Source organism: Schistocerca cancellata, chromosome 12, assembly GCF_023864275.1.
Source record: "Schistocerca cancellata isolate TAMUIC-IGC-003103 chromosome 12, iqSchCanc2.1, whole genome shotgun sequence".
Taxonomy (NCBI): Eukaryota; Metazoa; Arthropoda; class Insecta; order Orthoptera; family Acrididae; genus Schistocerca; species Schistocerca cancellata.
This window is the reverse complement of record NC_064637.1, coordinates 108,090,080-108,111,933: the sequence shown is the minus strand read 5'-3', so window position 1 is coordinate 108,111,933 and position 21,854 is coordinate 108,090,080. Positions and strand designations below refer to the sequence as shown.

The window sequence follows — 21,854 nt, the reverse complement described above, 5'->3', positions numbered from 1 at the left end:
CTTATAAGATCTGTACCTGACATATATTGAAGATAACAGTTGTTTCCTTTTAGATGACAAAATAATTTCATTTTATGGACCATGCTACACGGTGGGATTAGGTAGAGAGATCTACTTTGATTAGTATCAGGGAAGTACGAGGTGCATTCAAGTTCTAAGGCCTCCGATTTTTTTTCTCCAGACTGGAAAGAGGTAGAAACATGCGCATTGTTTTAAAATGAGGCCGCATTCATTGTCAATACGTCCCAGAGATGGCAGCACCATACGGCAGATGGAATTTTACCGCCAGCGGCGAGAATGAGAACTGTTTTAAATACTTAAAATGGCGATGTTTTCCTTACTTGAACAGCGTGCAATCATTCGTTTTCTGAATTTGCGTGGTGTGAAACCGATTGAAATTCATCGACAGTTGAAGGAGACATGTTGTGATGGAGTTATGGATGTGTCGAAAGTGCGTTCGTGGGTGCAACAGTTTAATGAAGGCAGAACATCGTGTGACAACAAACCGAAACAACCTCGAGCTCGCACAAGCCGGTCTGACGACATGATCGAGAAAGTGGAGAGAATTGTTTTGGGGGATCGCCGAATGACTGTTGAACAGATCGCCTCCAGAGTTGGCATTTCTGTCGGTTCTGTGCACACAATCCTGCATGACGACCTGAAAATGCGAAAAGTGTCATCCAGGTGGGTGCCACGAATGCTGACGGACGACCACATGGCTGCCCGTGTGGCATGTTGCCGAGCAATGTTGACGCGCAACGACAGCATGACTGGGACTTCCTTTTCGTCGGTTGTGACAATGGATGAGACGTGGATGCCATTTTTCAATCCAGAAAGAAAGCGCCAGTCAGCTCAATGGAAGCACACAGATTCACCGCCACCAAAAAAATTTCGGGTAGCCGCCAGTGCTGAAAAAATGATGGTGTCCATGTTCTGGGACAGCAAGGGCGTAATCCTTACCCATTGCGTTCCAAAGGGCACTACGGTAACAGTTGCATCCTACGAAAATGTTTTGAAGAACAAATTCCCTCCTGCATTGCAACAAAAACGTCCGGGAAGGGCTGCGCGTGTGCTGTTTCACCAAGACAACGCACCCGCACATCGAGCTAACGTTACGCAACAGTTTCTTCGTGATAACAACTTTGAAGTGATTCCTCGTACTCCCTACTCACCTGACCTGGCTCCTAGTGACTTTTGGCTTTTTCTAACAATGAAAGACACTCTCCGTGGCCGCACATTCACCAGCCGTGCTGCTATTGCCTCAGCGATTTTCCAGTGGTCAAAACAGACTCCTAAAGAAGCCTTCGCCGCTGCCATGGAATCATGGCGTCAGCGTTGTGAAAAATGTGTACGTCTGCTGGGCGATTACATCGAGAAGTAACGCCAGTTTCATCGATTTCGGGTGAGTAGTTAATTAGAAAAAGATCGGGGGCCTTAGAACTTGAATGCACCTCATATAAAAGTACTACCATCTACTGTAGAGCTTAACACTTCTGATTTTTTTTAAATGTCACATCTTTGACACTGGATACAACAACATACTCACATCAAAAAATGTTTTGCATCGCCCCAGTTCCCAAAACTCCTGAAGATAGACGTTGACTGTTGATATTGTATCACAGACACAGTTCCTTTGACTGTTCAGAAATGTCACTATACCCGACCAAAAATGCAAACAGCCATGCATGAGCAGCGCCTATTAGACGGAGGGGCACGACAGCCTATCAGTTCCAGTCATTCCCTTAGGAAGGAGGTACACGGTTCGTGTTGCCTGTAGTTCAACCACGCCTAGACGGTCAATACCGCGGTTCGATAGCGTCGGCATTGTTACTTTGTGCCAGGAAGGGCTCTCAACAAGGGAACTGTCCAGGCATCTCGGAGTGAACCAAAGCGATGTTGTTTGGACATGGAGGAGATACAGAGAGAGACAGGAACTGTCGATGAAATGCCTCGCTCAGACCGCCCAAGGGCTACTACTGAAGTGGATGACCGCTACCTCCGAATTATGGGTCGTATGAACCCTGACAGCTACGCCACCATGTTGAATAATGCTTTTCGTTCAGATACAGAACGTCCTGTTAAGACTCAAACTGTGTGCAATAGGCTTCATGATGCGCCTCGACGTCCATGTCGAGGTCCATCTTTGCACCACCACGCTGCGCGGTACAGATGGGCAGGATTGGCATCACGTTCTCTTCACCGATGAATGTTGCATATGCCTTCAGCCAGACAATCGTTGGAGACGTGTTTGGAGGCAACCCGGTCAGGCTGAACGCCTTAGACACGCTGTACAGCAAGTGCAGCAAGGTGGAGGTTCCCTGCTGTTTTGGGGTGGCATTATGTGAGGCCGACGTACGCCGCTGGTGGTCTTGGAATGCGTCGTAGCGGCTGTATGATACGTGAATGCCATCCTCCGACCGATAGTGCATCCATTAGCCGGCCGGAGTGGCCGAGCGGTTCTAGGCGCTACAGTCTGGAGCCGCGCGACCACTCGGTCGCAGGTTCGAATCCTGCCTCGGTCATGGATGTGTGTGATATCCTCAGGTTAGTTAGGTTTAATTCGTTCTAAGTTTTAGGTGACTGATGACCTCAGAAGTTAAGTCCAAAAGTGCTCAGAGCCATTTGAACCATTTTTGCAACCATTACGGCAGCATATTGGCGAGGCATACGTTTTCATGGACCACAATTCGTGTCCGCATCGTGCGCGTCTTGTGAATGACTTCCTTCAGGATAACGACATCGCTCGACTAGAGTGGCCAGCACGTTCTCTAGACATGAACCCTATCTACCATTACTGGGATAGATTGATAATCGCTGCTCATGGACGACGTGACCCAGCAACCACTCTGAGCGATCTACGCCTAATCGCCGTTGCGGAGTGGGACAGACCAACAGTGCCTTGATGAACTCGTGGATAGTATGCCACGACGAACGCGGGCATCGATCATTGCAAGAGGACGTGCTACTGGTTATTAGAGGTACCGGTGTGTACAGCAATCTGGACCACCACCTCTGAAGATCTCGCTGTATGGTGGTACAACATGCAATGTGTGGTTTTTCATGAGCAATAAAGAGGGCGGAAATTATGTTTATGTTGATCTCTATTCCAGTTTTTTGTACAGGTTCTGGAGCTCTCGAAATCGAGGTGATGCCAAACTTTTTTGATGTGTGTAGTATGCCACTTGAAAGGTTTATATAAAACTGATATTTAAGTATAAGAAGTGGCATCAGAGTCTATGGGCGTAAATATGTCACGTTCAGAGCTAGTGACATGTGCAATCGGCAAACTGAGTTTCACAGAAGCTGTGCTTTATAAGTCGGTGCTGGTTCGGGGACAGGTGCTTTTACGTCTCTGGGACATTTATTATACTCGAAGAGCGAATATGTTCAAGAATTCTGCGGCAAAGCGATGTAAGGATGTTAGTCTGTAATTTTGCACGAACGTTTTTTCATCCCTCTCACATACAAGAGTCACCTACGCTTTTTTCCCAGCCGCTGGGTATTTTGAGCTTGGCGAGAGATAGATATATTTCAATGGTCTGTAAAAATTCTCCTTTGAATATGATAAAAGTGTTGTTGTCAAAGACGTGGAACGTAATATAAATAATGTAGCTAATAGGGTGGTTGATAAGCAGGTGGCTTTAAGAGAACAGATAAATGCTTAGATGAAAGAAAACGCAATGCATATTTATAGATTCTGATAGGAGACTCTTGTAAAAGCGAAATTGTACTGTCCTAAGGTGGTGTAGAAGTCAGTGAAGTCGACCATATTAATTTCTTGGGACTGAGTGTAGATGGAAGACTGTTGGAAATAACGCGTTCTAGATTATGTACAGCAACTGAACGCGGCAAACTTCGATTACTTCATATCTCTTGCTTCGTATGGTGTTGTGTTTTGAGCCAACCCTGCTCAATCCGCAAGATTATTCTGCGCAACAACAAAAGAGTTATAGCTCTGAATAGTTTAAGGAAAGTTTCCTTTCGAACGTTAAACTTTCATGTTGGTCGCATTGTACCAGAAAAATTCTTATACCTTTAAAGTACATTTTAACATCGTCTGTTTTGTGTTTACTTGTGATGATACCCCCGATATTTAAATCCACTTCTTGTTTCAACTATTTTTTTCCTCAAAATGCCGCCAATTTAGTTTTCAGTTCTCATTCCATGTGCGACAGCAGCCTGGCTGAATTTCAGTACTGCTGTCTGTGCTCCATTTTCGACCTGGGCTTCAGTAAACAGAAGAGTTGAGAAACCGACGTATTTAAGAATGAAAGTGCAGTTACGGTGTGAAGCGCACTTCCTACGACTATTACGGTGCGTAGATGAACATCCTCGTGTGACTCCTCGGTCAATGATACATGATACAGTTTCACATCTCAGACGATAAACCTTATTGTTACCATTCGGGCGCAGAGATTGAACGTGACCAAATATTTTCCACGACGGTGGATAGATTATCAGCATCACTACACCTGACAACTCGTTATTGGGAATCACTGATGCGCATGTATCTGCACGTCGTTATACTACAAACGAAGAACTGCGCAATGCCGTTGAGGACTCACTTCGCGCTAACACCAGATATTCTCAAGAAGAACACGGATCGTGTTTGCAGCATGATGTAGAAGATTGGTTCAAATGGCTCTGAGCACTATGGGACTTAACATCTATGGTCATCAGTCCCCTAGAACTTAGAACTACTTAAACCTAACGAACCTAAGGACATCACACAACACCCAGTCATCACGAGGCAGAGAAAATCCCCGACCCCGCCGGGAATCGAACCCGGGAACCCGGGCGTGGGAAGCGAGAACGCTATCGCACGACCACGAGCTGCGGACGATGGATAAGATATCGATATATTGTGCACTTAATACATAATTAAGTACATGTAGTAGAACAAATCAAATCAGTCAGCATTCGACGCTAGGGGTACGGGGATTTATCGCCCGAGCTGTAGACATTGGCTTATGAATTTTCTTACACAGACGATACGCAGGGTCCAGAAATGTGCACGCGCCCTCCGAACTCGTGTATCCAGAACGAGTAAACGCACAACTACATGTCTGTCTGCTTAGTGGCATGATGGTCCGCGTTTGGAACGCAGAAAGCGTGGATTCGACAATTCCTTGATAGGTTTCTGGAGGTATGTGCCACCAGATGCCTACACCTGTAAATTCTAGGAAACTGGTTTTCGGGTTTCGAGTTGACACCAGATACCGTCACACATCCGTTCCATCGGGAGCAGATCAGGTGATCTTTGTGGCCAAGGCATCCTCAAACCACTGTAGTGCGATTCTGGACTTATGATACAGGGAGTTATCCTGATGGAAGGTGTGACCGGCATCTGCGAAGACATCAAGCCTGAGGGTACGCAGGTAGATCGTAACAACGTCCAGGCAGCTTGAAGAAGATACGATGGTTTTGATTACTTCCAAGCACCCAGGGGTTCCCAGGTTAACGCTTCCCTCAGTATAATACGGCCCAATAAACTTTCGTACGTAACACTCTCCAAATTTCGGACAGCTGCTCGCTGGATGACATGACCATCGAAATTGTTTGACAAAATATCGTGTGACTATACACTAATGGCCATTAAAATTGCTACACCAAGAAGAAATGCAGATGATAAACGGATATTCATTGGGCAAATGTATTACACTAGAACTGACATGTGATTACATTTTCTCGTAATTTGGGTGCATAGATGCTGACAAATCAGTACCTAGAACAACAACCGTATAACGACCTTGATACGCCTTGACATTGTCAAACGGAGCTTGGCTGGCGTGTCAGGTACAGTTGCCCATACAGCTTCAACACGATCCCAGAGTTCATCAAGAGTAGTGACTGGCGTATTGTGGCGAGACAGTTGCTCAGCCACCACTGACCAGACGTTTTCAATTGGTGAGAGATATGGAGAATGTACTGGCCAGGGCAGCAGTCGAACATTTACTGTATCCAGAAAGGCCCGTACGGGACCTGCAACATGCGGTCGTGCATGATCCTGCTGAAATGTATGGTTTCGCAGGGGTCGATTGAAGGGTACAGCCACTGGCCGTAACACATCTAAAATGTAACGTCCAATGTTCATAGTGTCGTCAATGCGAACAAGAGGTGACCGATACGTGTAACCAATGGCACCGAATACCATCACTTCGGTTGATACGCCTGTATGGCGATGACGAATACACGCTTCCAATGTTCGTTCACTGCGATGTCGCCGAACACGGATACGACCACGATGATGCTGTAAACAGAACCTGGATTCATCCGAAAAACTGACGTTTTTCCTTTCGTGTACCCAGGTTCGTCGTCGAGTACACCATCGCGACCGCTCCTGTCTGTGATGCAGCGTCAAGGGTAACCGCAGCCACGGTCTCCGAGCTGATAGTCCGTGCTGCTGCAAACGTCGTCGAACAGTTCATGCAGGTGGTTGTTGTCTTGCAAACGTCCCCATCTGTTGACTCAGGGATCGAGACGTGGCTGCACGATCCATTTCAGCCATGCGGATAAGATGCCTATCATCTCGACTGGTAGTGATACGAGGCCGTTGGGATCCAGCACGGCGTTCCGTGTTACCCTCCTGAACCCACTGATTCCAAATTCTGCTAATAGTCATTGGATCTCGACCAACGCGCGCAGCAATGTCGCGATACGACAAATCGCAATCGCGATAGGCTGCAATTCGACCTTTATAATAGTCGGAAACGTTATGGTATGCATTTCTCCTTCTTACACGAGGCATCACAACAACGTTTCACCAGGCAACGCCGGTCAACTGCTGTTTGTGTATGAGAAATCTGTTGGAAACTTTCCTCATGTCAGCACGTTGTAGCAACTGTAAAACCAAGTGTAGCTACATACTGTGTTTATTTATGACATAGCGCAATAATGCACATTATAAGAAGCAATTTGAGGTGAATAACTTAAGGCAGTGCACTGTAAGTACCTAAGACATAAAAAAAACTTTCGGATTCGTAAAGAATCTTCTGAAGATGAACCTGCAGTGGCTCGAAAACATGTTCATGGTTGAATAAATGATAAAAAAGCGATTTGTTGCATATTTATTACCAAATAAACGCCAGATTTATTTGATCTTTTGTCTTTTCAGCAATCAGCTTATCTTGCCCGATACGCAGCGACAGTCGGCAAGGAATCAAGTTTCTCTTAGTGCTTCTCGTCGGTCATCTTATTGTGATGTGTTACGTTGGTGCATCGTGCAAGAATGATATCAGACGCTGATAACATGCCCAATGAGCTGGTCCAAATACGCAAGGTCTTCAGTAGCAACGTTCATCAAATAAATGAAGTGTTTTCAATCGAGAATCCAATAATACCGCCGACTGGGGGATTCTTCTATCTGCCATCCACAGAACATGAACCAAGCTTTAGTCTTAATTGAGAAACATTTTTCTGCAAGCTGTGTAGACCTCTTCGTCTCAGCACTTTCTCATTTGAAATGTGGACGTGATTGATTTCCAGAGTTCGCTTCAGCACAGTCGGTGAAAAACGCTGAGCCTGATATGCGAATATGGTCATCGTTAGCATGACAGAGGAGTACAGTCTTCTAGAATCTTACATAGCATAATTGTCATATGGAACGTATTCGTTGGAAGGGTGCAGAAATGGTTCAAATGGCTCTGAGCACTATGGGACTTAACGTGTGAGGTCATCAGTCCCCTAGAACTTAGAACTACTTAAACCTAAATAACCTACGGACATCACATACATCCATGCCCGAGGCAGGATTCGAAACTGCGACTGAAGGGCCTAGAACCGCTCGGCCACTGCGACCGGCGGTAGGTTGCAGAAGTTTACCTTATTCTGATCATACAGGAACAACTTTAGCATGTTCATCAAGCAATATTGTCAGTAGTAAGTAAATTTCAAGTGAAGTGAAGCAGCTGGGAGGGAACGCGATCAACTTTTTAGACCTTACCATTGGCAACAACAGCCAAAAATTTGTTATTTATGTGACCTGTTAGTTTCTCTCTGTGCGATAGATTATTGGTTTACCAGAATGAAAAATACTCGTATCGTAGCACAAAAAAAGGGCAAATGTGTCTGGACAGATTTCGGGATGTGACATATCTGGTAGCTTCGAAGACATTTCAGTCAGAGCATCTCGACACATTCTCGCACTTTTACCTTTGGTATAATTATCCATGTCATGCAATATAATACATCATGTCTAGTAAAGTAACGTGATACATGGCGTCATGTCGTATAACATGACAGATGGCATCATGTCATCTAACATGGCATTTCCTTTGTTGTGCAGTTTGACACAATGCGTCATTGAAGTTTAGGATGCATGCATCCCCACTCTGTAGTAGGTGTCGCCACCGGCGCCAACCTTGTATGAATGCTCTGAAAAGCTAATCATTTGCATAACACAGCATCTTCTTCCTGTCGGTTAAATTTCGCGTCTGTAGCACGTCATCTTCGTGCTGAAGCAATTTTAATGGCGAGTATAGTACATACCTCAGGGGATGTGACATCATAAACACAAGGTGCGTCTGTTGCTTAAAACGGGTCGCAAATTACCCAAATTATTCTGAACCATCGTTTCTTAAGGAGGCCACTTAGCTACTTCCAACTAATTTGAACATAATTTCAAACCCTTTCTAAACTCTCTCTCGCTTACATTAACTCATTTTTAAAGTAATCAGAAGTTTGGAGCAGTTTTATACATGGGAGCTCGATTCTTTAAGGGAAGGTTTACTATCTTTTGGTTAAAAAAATCAGTTTTTTTAAAATTGCATTTTTGGATCCATAAAAGTGTTTAGAATCCACCCCTAAAACGGTTTTTCCGAATGCGAAAGGAAAATGTTTGTTGTTCCCGGTTGAACACAAAAATGCATCTGTCTGAAATCGGCCTTTTTCACGCACCAGGTTTTTCCTTCAGAGGACGAGTTATTGTACCAGTGCTTGGGATGAAACACACAAAATTCAAATGAAAGTTTGAACGCGTGTGTTTGGAACTTATCCCCTAAGCATTTGCATTCTGGGGCGAAGACTGTGGAGATTGCGACTTTCCTGGCAGTGAGCAGCTTCAACGACGGGTATTCAGCAATTCTGAAGACCACGACAATGATGGACGTCACCCTGCGACTCTAATCCGACGCAGTTCGCCAAGCATTCGGACGACCACGGGATTCGAGCGGCCGAAAACCGCTTGTCACCGGCCGTACGAGCGGCTCTGGAGCAGCGCAGGATGGCCCAGATCGAGCAGAACGCCCTCTATGAGGAAGAGGAAGGACTAGTTTATGGATCCGGAATAGCAGATTGAACGTACGTTGCTTAATATTGCATTTACATGTTGTCAAAACGTCAAATGAGTTTTTCTCGAAATAACTTTTTTTTAATGGCGCTGTATGGTAACTTCAAATCTACTGAACCGATTGGCATGATTCTTGTTTCCTACGAAGCTAACTAAATTGTCTAGGATTTGTATCACTTTTATTCCTATCCATCAACTATAAATATTTTTAATTGGTCGACGAAATCGAAAAATCGATGAAAAAAAACCCTATTTTTTTCAAATGGCCGCCATTTTGTTTCCTATGGTTCAAATAAGTTAAGCGAGGTACTACTCCTAAAGAATCTTACATACTTCACTAAATTCAACTCAATTTTGATTTCAGACGAGCCGGCTGACCTGTGACATAGCGCTCGTGGAGGTCTACATCGAAATTTTGTTTAGTTCCAAAGCACTTCTGCCTTTGGTCTTCGACATTTCCGGTAGAAGAAATTCCAGTTTGTAGAGGAAATATCAATAAACATTTTGACCAAATTTGCCATTGATATCTGTAACATATCCCGAGAAAAAAATTCTCAATGAACATGCTTTTTTCGGGCCAAAGATAGTAAACCTCCCCTTAAAGAATCGGAGTTTAGTCGTACAAATAGGTTCACGCATAAGTACTGCAAACGGTCCGCGCGCTTGAGGGAAAATGGATGCGCAACCATGGATGCATCAGTTACGTCCATTTTCATTTCTGTCACTATCTATTCAATTTTCTCATTAACTCTTGCAGAACGAAATTGAGGAAGCGTGAAATATTAAAATGTGCTCTGCTGCTGTTGATATCTTCGTAATTCTGAATTATTAGTTTGATGCAAGCCTCTACGGTAATCAAATCTGTGCAGCCTCCTGATCTACGCGTAACTACCGCAACCTGCAAAAATTTGAACCTGTGAATTGTAGTCATACCTTGGTCTCCCTCTACAATTTTTACCTCCCATACTTCCATATATTACTAAACTGACACTTGTTTGATTCCTCAGGATGTATTTTTTCATCTTGTGCTTTAGTTCAGTCAAGCTGTGCCACAAATATAATTTTTCCTAAATTTCATGTTACCTATTCGATCTCCCCACCTAATCTTTAGCTTTCTTCCGACATTTTCATCTTGGGTGGATTGTTTATCTCCCACGTTTCAGTTCCGTATAAGGCTACATTTCAAACAAATACATTCAGAAAATAGTTTCTAGTACGTTATGTGTTAACAAAATTTGATTTTACAGAAACACGTTGCCTGCTGTTTCCATTCTGCGTTACATCTCGTTTGTATCTTGCCAATCATCAATTATTCTGCTGCCTAAATAGTTGAATTCATCTTTTAGTGTCTCATTTCTTAATATAATTTCATCACTATCACCTAATTTAATTCGACTATTTTCAGCTTGTTGACACTGGTATCTTATCAGAATAGTATCCATTCAGTTTTACAGTTCTCCCAAGTCCTTCGCCGACTCTGGCAGCATCATAGCGCCATAGGCAAACCTCAAATTTCTTATTTCTACTCCCTTGAACTTAAATTATCTTTCTGAATTTCTTCTTGGTTTTCTTTCAGCTTTCTGAATTTCTTCCTGGTTTTGTTTACTACGTGTTTCCACGTTGACTAAATATCATCGTAGTATGTCTCACTCCTTCCTCAATTTATTGCTCCCCTATCGTATCCCTCGGCTCTCATAACTGCAGTCTGGTTTTTACAGAATTTGAACATAACTTTTCGCTTTTCCTTGTCGTCTTCATGAGTTTAAAGACTGTCAGTAACATGGTAATACTCAATTGGATACAATAGGGATAGGAACTGACAAGAAAGCATGCTGTTTTTACGATGTTTACGCAGCGAAAGAGCATTGTTCGTAAAGGCAGTGTGACAAACTATAAGATATGATAGAGGAAAAGATGAAGGTTTACACTCACCTGCTCGACCCACAAGTTCGTCGTCATTATCTGGTTCTTCAGATTCTGGAACAAACAAAATAGCAGAGTTACAAATAAGCGCACTCTAGCAGGATAGTAAAAATTTCATGTGCAGTGTTTGAACAAAGTGATATGAGTCACCACCAAATATAGCCCGATACCACATTTTGGTCTCTCAGTTATTTGTGAAGTATTGCTGAGGTCTCATGTGCAAAATATCTTCTGGAGCATTGTAGCTAACTGGTTCGTCTGCGAACTTCGTGATGGTGGAGTATAAGAATATCATGTCCATACTAATATTACAAGTGCGAAAGTAACTCTGTGTTTTATGCTTTCTTGACTATACCGCCTGAACCGATTTCAATGAAATTTGGCATGGAGATAGCTTGAATGCTGAGGAAGAATATAGGCTACTTTAGAAAATTTATGGTAGAACATATGTGTTTTTTTAAAGAATATAACGGAAAATATGGAACAATAATTCTTTTTTGTAAAAAAAGCTATTTACTCTTTGACTTTAGAACTTGATCATGTTTGTGAAAACGTTTTTATTGTTTGATATGTCCTACGCAATACGACTCTATGTAATTAATACAGTGTTTACACAATCCTCAAAGTGTTTCTCCGTATCTCATTCACGCCCGATGCGTATTAGGCCCTGAGCGTCATGCGTATCTTATAGCTGCTGAAACGCCTGAAGGCTTGCAGCGATGGCGTAATTTAAATGTTGTACTGCAGAATGACGTCATGGATTTACACGCAGAAAGAGGTAGGCTTTTAGTGAGGCTGAATGTCACGATACGTGAGCGTATTCCCTGGTAACAGGAACACACGTGAGGGCAGAAGATGACGTTACACGTACAGATATCATTAAATCTGCGTTATACCGAGCTAGAAATTGCTTGTTTTCTTTCTTCATCGTGTTAGTATGTTGTTACTTCCTCACGATGAAGCGGTTGTACAGATTTGGATGAATTTTGGAATTGAGACAGTCTATAGCCTGAATTACCACATAGGCTGCCTTTTATTCCGAAGAAAATCATGTTTCCATGGGATGATCAACGTGACTATTGCTGCCGTGGGATCTGTAACGCGACTAAGAAGTCATTCATGTCCATTAAATGAATTAATTAATTTTGACGTGGAGATTAGTTTTTAACTGTTTTGACAAATGAGAGTAATACGTACATAAATGTAGAAGAGTAGGAACATTCCTGTAGAGTCCATAACAATGTAACATGTGCACAAGAAAAATAGACTTAGAATATTTCGGATGTGTATTGGATGGTCATATTGTAAGGATTATTACGGCAGGACGTTCACTAGTTACAAGAGGCACCAAATCCACAATTCTGAAGATAGTGGAAAGAAATTTTGTACCCTGCTTTACATGAAATTAACCATTTGCCGATAAGTTCTTGGATTAGGTGTGTTTAACTTTATATGGAATTTAAAAATTCATTTAAAAATGTATGTACCTTTTTCTCAGAAAGTATTCAAGAGATGTCTACAAAATTTTCCTTGTTTAATCCTTTTGCTTACAGCAAGCATTCTCCATTAAGTTTTTTTAATATACCGAATAGGAGAATTTTAACAATTTTTTAATTATAATCCTGTAAGTATAACATAAAATCCGTGCAAAATTCCATGCAATTTGCGCAATATCTCAGTTTAAACTCAGAATTTCTAATCTTGACAAAACATTAATTGGTTTTATGGAAGTAAGTATACAAAATTTCGTAATTCTAGAGTTCATAGGTTCTGAGGAAGAGGTAAATACACTTTAAGAAAACATATTTTTCAGGAAATGCAATTTAAAATTCAACTCAAGTTTTTTTATTATGTTTCTCTTCAGAAGGCCCCAGATTTGTACTCAAGGTACTCTTTCCTTTCCAGGCTTCTCTTCTGGTTTCTTGTTTTCTGCCTCCTTCTCTTTACCAGGTCTTCACCTGACTTTTCAGCTGCAGAGAGGCCCTGTAAATCAGTTTTTCTCAAGATTTCTTGAGCGAAATTTCCTGTCTTACAGCCCATTTTCTCTAATACCTTCACCGAGCGAGGTGGCGCAGTGGTTAGACACTGGACTCGCATTCGGGAGGACGACGGTTCAATCCCGCGTCCGGCCATCCTGATTTAGGTTTTCCGTGATTTCCCTAAATCGCTTCAGGAAAATGCTGGGATGGTTCCTTTCACAGGGCACGGCCGACTTCCTTCCCCAATCCGACGAGACCGATGACCTCGCTGTCTGCTCTCCTTCCCCAAACAAACAACCAACCAACCATCTCTAATACCTTCATCCTCCTTATGTTCCCATCATTAAATACAAGAACTGCATTGTAAGTTGCAATTGTGACAACTGTAGCAGATGAAAGTCGGTAACAGAATACAATATAGGAATAGCTTCTTCATAAACCAGAAAAGACTGACGGAGTACATTGAAAACGTTCAAAGAAGGGCAGCAAGTTTTGTATTATCAAGAAATGTGGGAGAGAGTGTCACAGAAATGATACAGGATTTGGGATGGACATCATTAAAAGTAATGAGTTTTTCGTTGCGACGGAATCTTCTAGCGAAATTCCAATCAGCAACTTTCTCCTCAGAATGCGAAAATATTTTGTTTACACCGACCCTACATAGGGAGGAACGATACCACGATAAAATAAGGGAAACCAGAGCTCGTACGGAAAGATATAGGTGTTCATTCGTTCCGTGCGCTATACGAGATTGGAATAATAGTGAATTGTGAAGATGGTTCGATGAACCCTCTGCCAGACACTTAAATGTCAATTTTGGTAAACATTTTTGGAAAGCAGTGATCAATTAATTGTTATATTTTGACTAAAGTTCAGTCTTGATCACTCATGTATGTTTTAATGATATAGGTAACCGGTTTCGGTTCTTTCTACAGAACCATCATCAGACCTGTGGATAAATTTTAAGAAATACTAGATACCAATCTTTAAATAAAACGAAGTGTCTAATTTTGTCAAAATTTAACAAGATAAGATAAAATTAATTTAACCTCGAGGAAGATCAGTTTGGGAGCCATGGGTATAACATCACTTTTTGCGGATGATGCGGTAGTATATCGAGAGGTTGTAACAATGGAAAATTGTACTGAAATGCAGGATCTGCAACGAATTGACGCATGGTGCAGGGAATGACAATTGAATCTCAATGCAGGCAAGTATAATGTGCTGCGAATACACAGAAAGAAAGATCCTTTATCAACTAGCTACAATATAGCAGGTCAGCAATTGGAAGCGGTTAATTCCATAAATTATCTGGGAGTAGGCATTAGGAGTGATTTAAAATGGAAAGACCACATAAAATTAATCGTAGGTAAAGCAGATGCTGGACTGAGATTCATTGAAAGAATCCTAAGGAAATGCAGTCCCAAAGCAAATGAAGTAGAGTACACTTGTTCGCCCATTGCGTGAATACTGCTCACCGGTGTGGGGTATGTACCAGATAGGGTTGATAGAAGAGATGGAGAAGATCCAACGGAGAGCAGCGCGCTTCGTTACAGGATCATTTAGTAAGCGCGAAAGCGTTACGGAGATGATTGATAGACTCCAGTGGAAGACTGCAAGAAAGACGCTCAGTAGCTCTGTACGGGCTTTTGTTGAAGTTTCGAGAACATACCATCACCAAGGAGTCAAGCAGTATATTGCTGCCTCCTACGTATATCTCGCAAAGAGACCGTGAGGATAAAATCAGAGAGATTAGAGTCACACAGAGGGATACCGACAATCTTTCTTTCCACGACCAATACGAGACTGGAATAGAGGGGAGAAACGATCGAGGTACTCAATGTACCCTCCGCCACACACCGTCATGTGGCTTGGGGAGTATAGATACCAGTACTGGATTGTTGTGTTCTGTAGAAGAGACAGTGTAATTCACTTGATATAAATGTAAGGTTAGGTTAAAAGAATTTGTTGCTAGGTGTCGCGATCGACTTTGCATCGATGATCGATCATCTTTCATGAAATTGTGTAATACATGCGTTTCAAAGGGAGGAAATACTCACATGTGTTAATATTCTAAGTATCCTCTGCCGTGCACTTTGCAGTTGTGTGAAATGTATGGCCGTACATATAGATACGCAGCAGCTGTTTATCCGATCAATGTAAAAGCGAGCAGCACGTACTCAGTTTCTTGGGATTCACGCGGCGAGGTCGGAGATGGAAGCAGTGCTCTTGCCTGAGCGTCAAGATACCCGGCCATGCCCACACAGACTTTCACGGCATCGCCTTACGGCTGGGCGAAGCTTTCAACCGGCGCGCACCTCTGAGGCCGGGATCACATGTCTGCCGATACCGCCCCGGGGCGCACATCTCCTCGAGTGAACACGCACCGACGCCACAGCTATTAAATAACCGCCTTCATCTCGACTCAGGTCGAGTATCAGACCTACTGCCGTGTGTAGAAAGCGGAGAGTAATCTTCAGGCGTAGAATGTACACTACTGGCCATTACAATTGCTACACCAAGAAGAAATGCAGATATAAACGGGTATTAATTGGACAAATATATTATACTAGAACTGACATGTGATTACATTTTCACGCAATTTGGGTGCATGGATACTGAGCAATCAGTACCCAGAACAACCACCTCTGGCCGTAAAACGGCCTTGATACGCCTGGGCATTGAGTCAAACAGAGATTGGATGGCGTGTACAGGTACAGCTGCCCATGCAGCTTCAACACGATGCTACAGTTCATCAAGAGTAGTGACTGGCGCATTGTGACGACCCAGTTGCTCGGCCACTATTGACCAGACGTTTTCAGTTGGTGAGAGATCTGGAGAATGTGCTGGCCAGGGCAGCAGTCGAACATTTTCTGTATCCAGAAACGCCCGTACAGGACCTACAACATGCGCTCGTGCATTATCCTGCTGAAATGTAGGAGGGTAGAGGCACGGGTCGTAACACATCTGAAATGTAACGTCCAGTGTTCAAAGTGCCGTCAATGCGAACAAGCGGTGACCAAGACGTTTTACCAGTGGCACCCCATACCATCACGCCCGGTGATACGCCAGTATGGCGATGACGCATACACGCTTCCAATGTGCGTTCACCGCGATGTCGCCAAACACGGATGGGACCATCATGATGCTGTAAACAGAACTTGTATTCATCCGAAAAAATTACGTTTTGCCATTCGTGCACCCAGGTTCGTCGTTGAGTACACCATCGCAGGCGCTCCTGTCTGTGATGCAGCGTCAAGGGTAACCGCAGCCATGGTCTCCGAGCTGATAGTCCATGCTGTTGCAAACGTCGTCGAACTGTTCGTGCAGATGGTTGTTGTCTTGCAAACGTCCCCATCTGCTGACTAAGGAATCGAGACGTGGCTGCACGATCCGTTACAGCCATGCGGATAAGATGCCTGTCATCTCGACTGCTAGTGATAAGCGGCCGTCGGGATCCAGCACGGCGTTCCGTATTACCCTCCTGAACCCACCGATTCCATATTCTACTAACAGTAATTGGATCTCGACCAACGCGAGCAGCAATGTCGCGATACAATAAACCACAATCCGACAGGCTACAATCCGACCTTTATCAAAGTCACAAACGTGATGGTACGCATTTCTCCTCCTTACACGAGGCATCACAACAACGTTTCACCAGGCAACGCCGTTCAACCGCTGTTCGTGTATGAGAAACCGGTTGGAAACTTTCCTCATGTCAGCACGTTGTAGGTGTCTCCACCGGCGCCAACCTTGTGTGAATGCTCTGAAAAGCTAATCATTTGCGTATCACAGCATCTTCTTCCTGTCGGCTAAATTTCGCGTCTGTAGCACGTCATCTTCGTGGTGTAGCAATTTTAATGGCCAGTAGTGTATTTGCTTCGTTTCTGCCTTTTTGCTTTCGAATTTACAGCTTGGTTCCATAGGTATGTTTCTTTCCGAATCTTGTCTCCTAATGACTGAATGAATGGCTCAAAATGTTTACCATTATGTCTACCACAAACTGCTTAAGGCCGCATCACGGCTTCTCTTAATTGCTCTCACATTACGAATGTCTACTGTATCTGCTGGATTCCTTGCTGAACACGCTGACTAAGAATATTAACTTTCGCAACAGGTCTTGAATACTCAATGTCTTAAATGTCACCAAAAGTAAAAAAATGAATGTGTTGAGCTCAGGAGATCGAGCAGGCCAAGTTTTTGCTGCCCCACGACCTATCTTTTTATTTGGGAAACATAGACTAATCTTGGTCTTGCTTGCGCAGCACGGTCAGGTGGTGCCCCGTAGTGTATGAAGCGCATGTTCTGACCCATGAGTGATAGAACGTCTTCCAGCAACTGTACAACATGCTTCCACTGCAAACTGTGTTCATTTATTAGCAACGTGGCAACGCATGTAAAGATAAAAGTGCTTTGATTTGACACTTACCAAAACAAACATCGTGTGAAAAGAATTATTTAAATGTAAAACTTTTTAATAAACATGTTCAGGAACTAGAAAGTATAAAAGAATTTCTCCTAGCCCCTTGCAAACTGATAACGCAAACAACAGTCCTGAAAATTTGTGCTTGTGAATTTTTAATTGCTGTGTTAATACTTGGGATATTGTGTGGACACGCTGTAAGTGAAATGGACGTTACAATTGCTCTCGAAGGACTGTTCTTACATTCATCTGATTCGTCCCCATCTTACGTGCAATTGCACGAGTGATGATTGAAGGATCCCGCTCCACTTGCTGCAAGACAGCTTCCTCAACTTGCAGCGTTCTTACCGTGCGACGGCGTCGCTGTCCAGGTAATCTGGTAAATGACCCGGTCTCACGCAGACGTTGGTACACAGCAGCAAAGGTCGCATGATGCGGGATACGGCGATTAGGATATTGTTGTTGATAAACCCGCTGTGCAGCTCGTCCGTTGTGGTGCGCTGCGTAGTACGCACCAACCATATCAGTGTACTCACTCCCGGTGTATCGCTACATTAGTAAACAGACACAATGCACTACTACACTGGTAGACAGCAGTTTCCTACAACTGAAGAGCGTAATACGCCCTCTAACAATTGAAGATCGTAATACGACCTTTAACAACTCAAGAGCGTAATACGGCCTCTACCGGTTTAAATAATCCTCATAGGAAAAAATAACATTAGGGAAAAATATTTGTTTTGATGCCCCCCACAACCTCCCAGAGTTTGTCCGTTTAAATACTTTTCACCCTAGAATGAGATTTTCACTCTGCAGCGGAGTGTGCGCTGATATGAAACTTCCTGGCAGATTACAACTGTGTGCCGGACGGAGACTCGAACTCGGGGCCTTTGCCTTTCGCGGGCAAGTGCTCTACCATCTGACCTACCCAAGCACGACTCACGCCCCCGTCCTCACAGCTCTACTTCTGCCAGTATCTCGTCTCCTACCTTCCAAACTTTACAAAAGCTCTCTTGCGAAACTTGCAGAACTAGCACTCCTGAAAGAAAGGATACTGCGGAGACATGGCTTAGCCCCAGCCTTGGGGATGTTTCCAGAGTGAGATTTTCACTCTGCAGCGGAGTGTGCTCTGATATGACACTTCCTGGCAGATTAAAACTGTGTGCCGTACCGAGACCCCAACTCGGGTCCCGAGTTCGAGTCTCGGTCCGGCACACTGTTTTAATCTGCTAGGATGTTTCACACATGAGCAATTCATCTAAGTCGCTACCATGTGTATTGCACAGCAGATGATATCGACTATTATGTGATTTTTTTTCTTACGGACATTTACTCCCTACACTCCTTCCTGTCATTTACTTCATGCTCAGGACGGTTTTCGTTTTAAATTTAACAAGTATTGTCACAGTGTAAGTAGGCTGTTTAGTTTTTTATGTTGGTAACGCCACGTAGCGCTCTGTATGAAAATCACTGGCTGTGCTGTGTGCAGTCTGTGGCTGGTTGGCATTGTTGGAATATTCGCTATTGTAGTGTTGGGCAGCTGGATGTGAAAAGCGTTGCGCAGTTGGAGGTGAGCCGCCAGCAGTGGTGAATGTGGGGAGTGAGATGGCGGTGTTTTGAGAGTGGATGATCTGGACGTGCGTCCATCAGAGAGAGTAAATTTGTACGACTGTATGTCATGAACTGATTTTATATATATATATATATATATATAGGTTTCTGTGGATCATCAGCAAGGTGATATTCAAATAAGTGGGAACTGCATCTGTGCAGAAGGCATCCGAATGCTCTCTGGAAGGCTGCAAAAAAAAGAAAAAAAAAAGGCTCTGAGCACTATGGGACTTAACATCTGTGGTCATAAGTCTCCTAGAACTTAGAACTACTTAAACCTAACTAACCTAAGGACATCACACACATCCATGCCCGAGGCAGGACTCGATCCTGCGTCCGTAGCGGTCGCGCGGTTCCAGACAGAAGCGCCTAGAACCGCTCGGCCACACCGGCCGGCTTGGAAGACTGGAGATTGATATGCAAATCACGTTCTGAAGATTGGCCAATTCAGAAAATGAACATACACTAGAAAGCATCATCTCTAGATCCCAGTATGATAAATAAATAACGATAAAACGCAGTCACCAGTTGCGAAACAGAGTCGCAAATCAGCTGTGCGATGCAAAGTCAAATGCAAGTGCTAAACGTGACACTTACTCGAAAAAGCGTGACACTTTCTGGAAAACCGCTAAAGGTGCGCCAGACTGCGGCCATGCACCAAACAGCAGCTCTCCATTGAACGAGACACGTGCAGCCGCCTTGCGTTCACCTATAAAGAGACACCTCAACACACCAAGCGAACCCAGTCCAGGCTTTGTCCCTCACACATCTCAGAAGTATGGAGGGGGCGCGCCGGCCGGTGTGGCCGTGCGGTTCTAAGCGCTTCAGTTTGGAACCGCGTGACCGCTACGGTCGCAGGTTCGAATCCTGCCTCGGGCATGGATGTGTGTGATGTCCTTAGGTTAGTTAGGTTTAAGTAGTTCTAAGTTCTAGGGGACTGATGACCTGAGTAGTTAAGTCCCATAGTGCTCAGAGCATTTGAACCATTTGGAGGGGGCACAATTCCAAGGTTATCCATAGTGACAACTGCAAATCTCCCTCTGTCTTCCTGTGTACACGGAAAGCCAACACAATTTTCTCATCCAGCATTTTTTTTACTCTCTGTCAACGAACTGAAGTTAGCAGAATGCCGGCCCTCGCTTCTTGAGTGGAGGAAAGCTGTAAAGGCGCATAAAAGCAGCTCGTTTCACAAGCTGTAAATGGGAATCTAGTGGTGGCCCTGGTTTCCAGCTTCTGTCTTCTGCAGCAAATCGCTCTGAGCACTATGGGACTTAACATCTGAGGTCATCAGTGTGGTGTCACCGCCAGACACCACACTTGCTAGGTGGTAGCCTTTAAATCGGCCGCGGTCCGTTAGTATACGTCGGACCCGCGTGTCGCCACTATCAGTGATTGCAGACCGAGCGCCGCCACACGGCAGGTCTAGAGAGACTTCCTAGCACTCGCCCCAGTGGTACAACCGACTTTGCTAGCGATGGTTCACTGACAAAATACGCTCTCATTTGCCGAGACGATAGTTAGCATAGCCTTCAGCTACGTCATTTGCTACGACCTAGCAAGGCGCCATTACCAGTTACTATTGATACTGTAAAACATGTACCGTCAAGAGCGACGTTCACCATTTATGGATTAAAGTTAAGTATTCCACAGCTACGTCCTTTTTTGCTAAAGTCTAATTCCCTTGACCTGTTCCAGACCTCACGCCAGCCTGCGTGAGCTAAAACGCGTGCCTTTCGGCTTCCTCTCATACCGGTGTTGGCTCTCCTGCCAACCCACAACAATCAGTCCCCTAGAACTTACAACTACTTAAACCCAACTAACCTAAGGACAACACACACATCCATGCCCGAGGCAGGAATCGAACCTGCGACCGTAGCAGCAGCGCGGTTCCGGACTGAAGCACCAAGAACCGCTCGGCCACAGTGGCCGGCGTCTTCTGCACCGCCTATTGGCTTTATTCATCTCTCTCAGAACCTCTTGTGGCTAGCAAGCGTTTGAAAGGCACTTTTCTGTGCCTTAAGAGACACTCTAAGCAGCTTACTCGCGTGACTGCTGCCCGTGAGACGATCTATTGAGAAACCTCACGGAATTCCACTATCGTCAAACAACTGCCGAAGATTTGCATGTGCCACGCCCCACCACATTCCACAAACTGAGAAAAACACGAGCTGGTATGTCAGCACTCACGAGCCTTGCTTTTCCATTCGTGAAGTCTATGAGAATACTACATAAAATGATTATATGTTTATACACACTGAAGAGCCAAAGAGACTGGTACACCCGCCTAATATCGTTTAGGGGCCCCGCGTGCACGCAGAAGTGCCGCAACACGACGTGGCACGGACTCGACTAATGTGTGAAGTAGTTCTGGAGCGAACCGACACCATGAATCCTACAGAATCTCGATAAATACGCAAGAACACAAGGGGGTGGAGATCTATTCTGAACAGCACGTTACAAGGCATGCCAGATATGCTCAATAACGTTAGTGTCTACGGAGTTTCGTAGTCACCACAAGTGTTTAACCTTTAGAAGAGAGTTATTGGAGCCTCTCTGTAGAAATTCTGGACGTTTGAGATGTCGCATTGTCTTGCTGGAATTGCCCAAGTCCGTCGGAATACACAATGGA

At 44.1% G+C, this 21,854-nt stretch overlaps 1 protein-coding gene across 1 annotated transcript in view; it reads right to left on the bottom strand.

Moving 5' to 3' along the window:
• Positions 1–21,854, bottom strand: part of LOC126109762 (acetylcholine receptor subunit alpha-like) — a 681,242-nt gene that overhangs the window by 383,884 nt on the left and 275,504 nt on the right. Inside the window, exon 2 of the mRNA XM_049914813.1 lies at positions 11,219–11,263. Coding sequence (XP_049770770.1) covers positions 11,219–11,245 — 27 coding nt within the window. The 5' untranslated portion in view covers positions 11,246–11,263. The remainder of the gene's footprint in view (positions 1–11,218; positions 11,264–21,854) is intronic.